Raw genomic sequence first — 7,879 nt, 5'->3', positions numbered from 1 at the left:
TAGGAAAGAGGATTTTATTCTTCATGAGAGTCCTTTAACATTTTCTTCATTCCGTTCCATTCCAGTGGTATTGTGAGTATGGTGAAATTGTAGGGTAGGCCTACCCATCTTTCTTGATAGGATTGTACAGCGTGCAACGGGAAATTAACCAAAACGGAGAATTAACAAATGTGGAGTGTATTGTCTGATTTCCAGGAATTTCGTTTGTGTAACATTTTGCCATATATTATATTTATACTGAGTGTAACACTATTCCTCAAACTTACATCAAGTGTAACACTAATCTTTGTGCATTTTCCTAGCTACATGTATACATTATATTTATGGAAAATTTCCTGCAACGCGTAGAACATGACAAAACAGGTTCAAACAAAACAATCAGGAATTAAAGAAATGCACTACGACGATATCAACATGATCAAGGCTCTTCTTGACAGAACTGGCAAGCATCCAAATATATCTCAAACTAAGATTTTTTTTGAAGTTCATCCCATGCGTATGAGAATTTGTAGAATTTATCAAATAATAAAACTTACCTTGACTTCTCGACATTGCTACATTTCTCTGTTCTTATTTAGTGTAGGAGTTGTATTCGCGAACATTTGTCACTTGCTATTAAGTCTCGCAAGTTTAGAGCAACCTCTTGCATGCTTCACGGTCGCTACAGATGATGATATTGAACATGTTGAAAGGAAGAGGTATTTAAGATAAAATCATCACTTTAACAATCCTATTATGAATACAGATAAAGGGATGCTGCAGTTGTCAGTTCTGATTGTGATCCATTATGTGTCTCTTCAAATTTAATGTAAATGCATCCACCAACAGGGACATCAAATTATAATCATAACTGATGTTATAATTGATGGATCATGAAACATAGTTTCATACACGACATTGCACAATACTCTTTTCTAAAATTTTAACATGCAATTTAGTAAAGGCTTGAATGCAAGCTCTTCAAGTTATGGCTTCTACCAACCTGTAAGCATTTTGCCAACCTTGGTAATATATCCCCATTCGATGAAAGTTTTCTGTATTACATACAACTTTTAACGGTCTCATTGTTCTTTTAATCATTTTAAACTTCTACTTTAAAAATTTGCCAGATTGACAACTTTTCCTAGACTTTACTCCATTCATCAGACTTGAAAATAACTTGTGTTTTACATTAAATACAAGACCAAAAAAAAAAAAAAAAAAATCGCCGGAGAAGGATTGGCACGTACAGGATTTTAGTGTATTTTGTATTGCCTATATACATTTGCCATATTTCTCATCGGAACACAGTTTTGACATATTCTTGAATGCATGAAGAAATCGTAACCATAGCTCCATGCCAAACCTCTTTTTTTTCCAAATACGGTATGAATTTGGACAATTTAAGCTAAATTCTAGGGAAAATGAGTTGCTCAAAGTATCTGATGATGTATTTCGTAGAAACGTCAGTGTTCGTAAGTACTCTACAAGAGGATCCAATGAGTTTCATATCCCTTTACTCCGCACCATCCTCGCCCAGAACATTTTTGTTTATACAGGGCAAAGCTTGTGGAATCAACTGAGTGATAAACTAAAAGAAACACCAACTCTTGCTGTACTAAGATATGTTTAAGTCAGTTTTGGTTGGTTTTGAGATATTTGAATTACATTGTTTTTTAATCTCATTGGCATAACTTATTTGATGTAAATTACCTCACCCATGACGATGGACAGTGTTTGGCAATAGCTCTTCGTGTGCTGCGAACCTCTACTTCCTTTCAAATAGTTCTTATTTTCATCTTTCCTTCCCTCCCTTTGTTCTCCCTCTAACCTGCCCCTTCCCATTGTCTCTTTTTGATTTTCCTGTCTACGTCTTTGTTTACCGCGAGCGTCTTGTGCCTTTGTGTATGTGTTTCCGTTCCCTTACATTTTTTAAATCGTAAGTTCAATTCATTGAGTGGGCCATTTTTTTCTTTACAAGGTTGTCGTTTACCTGGACTTTTCCTTTACAATATCACATTTTTTTGGGGAACAATTAGTTTAGGATGTGTATAGATGCCCATACATTTGCAATACATTGTACGATTAGATACTTGCAGGAAACTATTGAAAATACCTCAGTCGTCTTGAGAAATGTTTGAACAAGAGCAAAATTCAGACATTGATTCCGCTTTAGCAAGATGCACTAAACGTTTCGAAGATGGGGTTTCTGGGTTGATTCTGCCTGAAAGCCGAATAGGGCGTTATCACTTATCTTGGTGCAGGTGAAGAATTTTAAGAGAGCTGCGCGGAATTGCGCGTTCAAAACCAAATACACGACAGGATTGGCGCAAGAGTTAAACAGAGATAATGCCGTAAGAATACGGTCAATTGGTCCATAGAGGAAGCTGGGATCAAGGACGCGAAGGTTGTACAAGAAAAAAGCGGTGGCCTGCGGACCCAAGCACACAATAAAAATAATGATAACGATTAAGAGCATAACCAAAAGCCGATTCATGGCCACAAGGTGCCTGAGCGATGCGGTAGAGCGGTCTCCACGTTCGCAGGTTCCCGTAAAACGTTTGGATTGCATGTAGAGCGCGCGAGCAGCTAAAAGCTGTGTTATTAACATTGTCGAGGCCGGAATCAAAAAGCCGAAAATGAAAGTAGCCAATGCAAGGACGATTTGTCCCGCGTAAGTTGCATGCTCCACTTGGCAGGAACTCGACGCCTTGCCGACGCCGGTTGACAGAAGGAGCTCGAAGGGTAAGGCCGTAGCGGCAAACCAGATGAGAACGAGGCACAGATTCATATGGCGGCGTTTCTTGTAACGGCTCCAGCGGATGGGGTGGACCACCGCGGCATATCGCTCCAGCGATGCGGCAGTCAGCGTGAAGATTGAACCCAAGATGCTTACCCATAGGAAGAATGAGGTATAAACAAAGCGGCAATACATTTCCCCAATGGCTGTTTTCGGGACGCGAACCGCCTCTGGTATCGGGAAAATAAAGATAGACGTGATAAAGTCCGCTGTGGCAAGATTCCCGACGAGAGTGTCGGCGGAGCTTCTCACCACATTGCGACATAACAAAACAGCCATGACAAGCGCGTTCCCGGTGATACCGAGCACTGACAGGAACACTTGGATTTTCATTCGCAAAGACCACGTGATCGGCTGCCACACCCAATCAGGCTCGACAAAAGGTGTTGCATGGCTTTCAATGATCCGCTCTGCTTTAGTGTTGTCATAATGTGTTGTGTCAGCCTGATCCTCTCCGGGCTTGCAAAATGAGCACGAATTCTCTGCCCCAAGCGAGAGTATGTCTTTTTCCACCTGTACAGTAAAAATTGTCCGTTGTAGAACAGTGGTTCCCTGACTGCTCCGTGCAGCTGTGGTTGTCATATTTTGAGCCGCGATGCCAACTGTCTCTATCTCAGGATAGTTCATAGACGTCGGGTTCTGAGCGGATATTCTGCAAGACATTGCCATCAGGGTCACGAAAGTGAAGAATGTATCTAGTGACGCCATGCTCTGTGTACTCGAGTTGACCTTAACGAAATTCACTGATGTCTTTTTAAAATCTGTATTAGAGACCAAATCAAACAAGAAATTGTGCATCGGTATCAGACAAGGTCAAATATTAAACTTTTTGACTTTTAAAAAATGAGATTAATAGTATGATGATGGTGATTAAAATTGTCAGTCACTGGCGTTAGTAAACGTATAGATCTTTAAGAGTAAGATATCTTCAAGTCAAGTGCCCTAATTAGAGTGGACGATCAAGGCCTCGTATTACGAAAATGATGATGACAACCAGAAGGGCCTAATGCAGAAAGACTTGAGATATGTGTATACCACTTGGATCATAATATCTGGTATACATTATTGAGAAAAATGCTCTAGATAGAAAATATCTTGGAGATGTTAGGTATGCGAGTTTAACAATGTTCTCTTATTTCGCATTATCAGGAAGCAGAGCAATTTATTTATTCTTTTTTTTTTACAATATGCTTGGAGTAATCTCCACAGTATATCATGTGAAATATGCAAGAAAAAAATCAAAAGAAGAAAAGAAGATTGAATTATTCCCCGTCAAGTTGAAATTATCATTATCTTTTATCTGAAACATTTCAAACAAGATAGAATGTTATATATCAATCCGTACTCCAAAGAAATTAGATATCTAAAAACAAGGTATCATCAGGAACAGTTTTCTTTTTCTATTAGAAGGGGAATACTTTACTCCCCTTCATAGGTTTTTGAAAATTGTCCTAACGCATCAAAGAAACTTCAGAGAAGGTAACATCCGCGCCCTCAGAGCAAACTCCTCCAAAATTCCAAATTAGGAAGGATTTACTGCGATGCAAGCAACTTTATGTGTAATTTTGATGTGCTTGGAAAATTTCACTTACAGGGAATAACGGTTTTTCCCCAAAAAATATGCCTCATTTGCAATTTAGAAACAACTAATGAAAGTTGGATTCTCATAGGGAATTCGGACTGGAATATTGCCCTAGTTTCAGTTTAAGGACAGAAAAAAAAAATAATCATTTTCGACAACAAATATGATAAGTTATATTTGAACTAAATTTCACTTTATTTCATTTTCGTTTAGTCTCATTACAATGTATCGTTACTGTAAGTTTACATTATTATCATTGTTTACTCTGTTCAATCCATTGTCTGTTTACATGATTTCTGTCATTAAAGAAAACGAGATGTATTATTATGTTATTGTCGAAAACGGAAATAGATTTGAAATGAAAATTGAAAGTTTAAGGGAATTAGCAAAATAATAAGTGGAGACCTTAACCTTATTGCCATGAAACAAAGTGTGTCCCTATACAGGTTTTATAGTATACGTCAAATACACCTAAATACCTTTGACGCCGAATACCAAGGATCGAAATGTGAGAAATCAGCGAAACAAGTCCTGGAGATCCAGATGAATGCGTTCTCTCTGCACTTAATTTCACCTAGTCGCAGTGGGTACTGGAATTTTAGCGCTCCAATGTTAAGAAAGTGCTTAAAAGTAAAAATTTAATGACAGCTACCACTCTTGGGAATCTTTTCGGTACACCACCAGACCTCCCAGGTGTCCTACAAAGTTGATCATCACCTGCAGCTTGTAGTCACTCCGCGAGTGCAAACACACAATACCAAATCTGAAAACCAAACTGCCGTTCAAAGCATCTTGTATCCGTTCTTGGTGTTTTATTTTCTTTAGAGATTTTGTCAGGCACAGGGCTACTAATGTGAAACATGCAACGACCCCTGCCAGGTAGTATTTTTTTTCTCAAAATGTTACTGAATTTTTTAGGGCTAAGGAATAAGGAGAGATCGAAAAAAGAAAGAAAGCAAGAATCTCTCGAGTGCCTTCTGGTTTGAGCTAGTTGTTGTTTTAGCACAAGTACTAAGTTAAGCAGAACAATTATTTAAAGGACATTAAACATTGAATAGATCTAAATGGAGCTTCATTGAGGTAGCAAGACAAGGATAGAAGTTGAAACTTTTTGAGGCAATACAATTTGTGGTAAATAGTTGAAGAGAGTATAGGGGTGCACGGAATTGACAACGTGACGAAGGTTGAGCAAAATACCCATTATTGATTCATGCACTTACATGATTATTAAGAAAGTCAAATGCTTTTAACTCCGCGCAAAACATCGCTACTGAAATAGTTGCAGTGGTTGTGATTATTGAGTCAGATAATTTTGATCATATGACAAAACAACAACACCAACGAAACCTCAATATCAGCGGCAGAAACGTGGATAATTCCACCCCCGTACCAGCATAAACAACAATAGCTTCAAGAGCAAACCCTAATGGGGATCTTTTCTTCGTTACGATGGGCAGATGAAAAGGTTCACATCTGATGGAAGGTAATTTCCATAGATTTCGAATGTCTCTTTTTCATCTGTTTGCAAGGAAAAGTCCTCGCTGTTGAAATTCATAAGGATTATTTCTGCTAGATTTAATACGACTGCCGCTCAGCGCATGACTCTATAACTTTACAACCTCATGAACTCGCGTGTATGTGTGTGTGTATGTGTGCGTGTGTGTGTGTATGTGTGTGTGTGTATTTGTTCATAGTTTCTTGCAGATAGAAGATGAACTAAACAAGATAACAGCGACATTGGAGCAAAATAAAAAGAATTGTCGGCTGATGACTAGTGTTATGCTGAGTCAGTAAATTAGGAGGGAGAGAGAAAAAGAGAAAGGGATAGGAAGAGAGAGAGAGAGAGAGTGTAAGTTCTTGGAAAGCTTGAAAACAGTGTTGGTGACACACGTGTAAAACACTCTTTAGCCACAAATAACCAGATGTAATTGCGTTTTGGTTAAACTCCCTTCTGAAAGAAGAAAAGAAGAAAAGAAAAAAAAGAAAAATAACCCTATGGCCTGGGTCTTCAGGAAATGCATCCTTTTTTCTTTTCTTTTTTCTTTCACAGTGCTTTAATCAAAATAAGATGAATCTTCTCAGACTGCTATTATACAGTCAAGTCCGTCTTAGCTTCCAGCTGTCCTATAGCGGTCACCTGTCTACAACGGCCGCTTGGAATGTGTGTGGCAGCTTTAGACAGGTGTGACTGTGATTCTTGTGAATGACGTTGCACGTGTGCGTTTGCATAATTTATATTCTTCTCGAAGACCAGGTGCGACGTTTATGAAGCTCGTTTTCGAAAACTTCGCTAACCCCCTTCAGAGCTTCTCAATGTGAGTTTGATGTCTGGCATTAATGTTGGCGTATTGAGACCGTTTCTTGTCAGAGATAAACTGCTGTCACTGTTGTGTTAATGTGTGTTTCATGAATTATCATACACAATACACAAGGAGAGACGACGTAGGTGAAAGAAATAATAGAGACGGTCAGATGAATTATTTGTTGCTGGTTCAATGTTTTATTTTATGGTGTGAACCAAGATATACACGTTACACGGTATGCAAGAGGGTATGGAGTGCGGTTAAAAATACATCACACAAAATCTCCGTCTCTTTGAGAAAGTAGAAACCTATAGAAATTGATGACTTTTCGCAATACACAAATTGGCTTATATTCCAATCCGAGTTGTCGTGAACATCATAAGGTTTGTTTCTGAATTGCCTTTATGAACAGCGTGACGTTTCGATGCGCACGTGTGTATTGTAAAGTGCGGTCACAAATATTCCAGCCACATCACACAGCATTCACCTTTCTTTGAATGAAAAATGCTGCTTGTAATTGACGAGTTTTGACAAAATTTAGATTAGTCTTTATTCAAATTTGCCTTGATTTGAATATAAGAGTCATTCTCCCTGTATTGAGAAAGTCCGTCCCAAAATAAGTAAACTCTAAAAGAAAGAGAAAAAAGATTCCTTACAGAACATTCCAAAATGACAAAAATCTCATAAGAAATTAAGAAGATATGACATATTGAAATCTCACTTGTAATTTTTCGGGAAACATTTCTTGACCAGTCCTTATGAATATTCAAATTAGCAAGATAATCGGCTAATAATGCCTCAAGCAAAGCTTTTTATGATAGCCTATGCTACAACGTCACGATGTGCATATATCATCATAGCTGTTGTGGTTTGCAGCGTGGCTTAGCAAACTTTGCAAGATTTCACTCGATCGATAGCAGTATGTATTCCTCATGGCCGGCGGAACCGGGGTGGGGGGGGGGGTGGGGGTGGGGGGTGGTCCGGGCCCCCACTTTTTGCACCATGCAAAGGAATACATAAAGTGTCACCACTTTGGGCCCCCACTGTTTTTTTTTTACCCCGGAAGTGCGTAAGTGGCACTATAGAGAAAGAGAGAACTTGAAGTGTCAGCGCAGTAAGGTTATGTTTTTGCGCTGAAGACCTTTTTTCTTTTTTACTTGTCAGCTGAAGAAACCCGGAAGTGGAATGAGAAAGATGACCTGAAGTGGCACTAGA

General features: G+C 38.7%; 1 protein-coding gene across 1 annotated transcript; it reads right to left on the bottom strand.

Moving 5' to 3' along the window:
• Positions 1 to 2,164: 2,164 nt before the first annotated feature.
• On the bottom strand, positions 2,165 to 3,487 carry LOC139727930 (allatostatin-A receptor-like). The gene has a single exon (XM_071638906.1). It carries the CDS (start codon positions 3,485 to 3,487, stop codon positions 2,165 to 2,167), a length of 1,323 nt encoding a protein of 440 aa, XP_071495007.1.
• Positions 3,488 to 7,879: the final 4,392 nt, after the last annotated feature.

Source organism: Diadema antillarum, unplaced genomic scaffold (genome assembly GCF_040938485.1).
Source record: "Diadema antillarum isolate AM-2024a unplaced genomic scaffold, OU_Dant_1.0 scf00000018, whole genome shotgun sequence".
NCBI classification, from domain to species: Eukaryota; Metazoa; Echinodermata; class Echinoidea; order Diadematoida; family Diadematidae; genus Diadema; species Diadema antillarum.
This window is presented reverse-complemented; position numbering and strand designations above follow the sequence as displayed.

Coding starts and splice junctions, on each gene's coding strand:
- LOC139727930 (XM_071638906.1), bottom strand. CDS start 3,487: ATGGCGTCACTAGATACATTCTTCACTTTCGTGACCCTGATGGCAATG.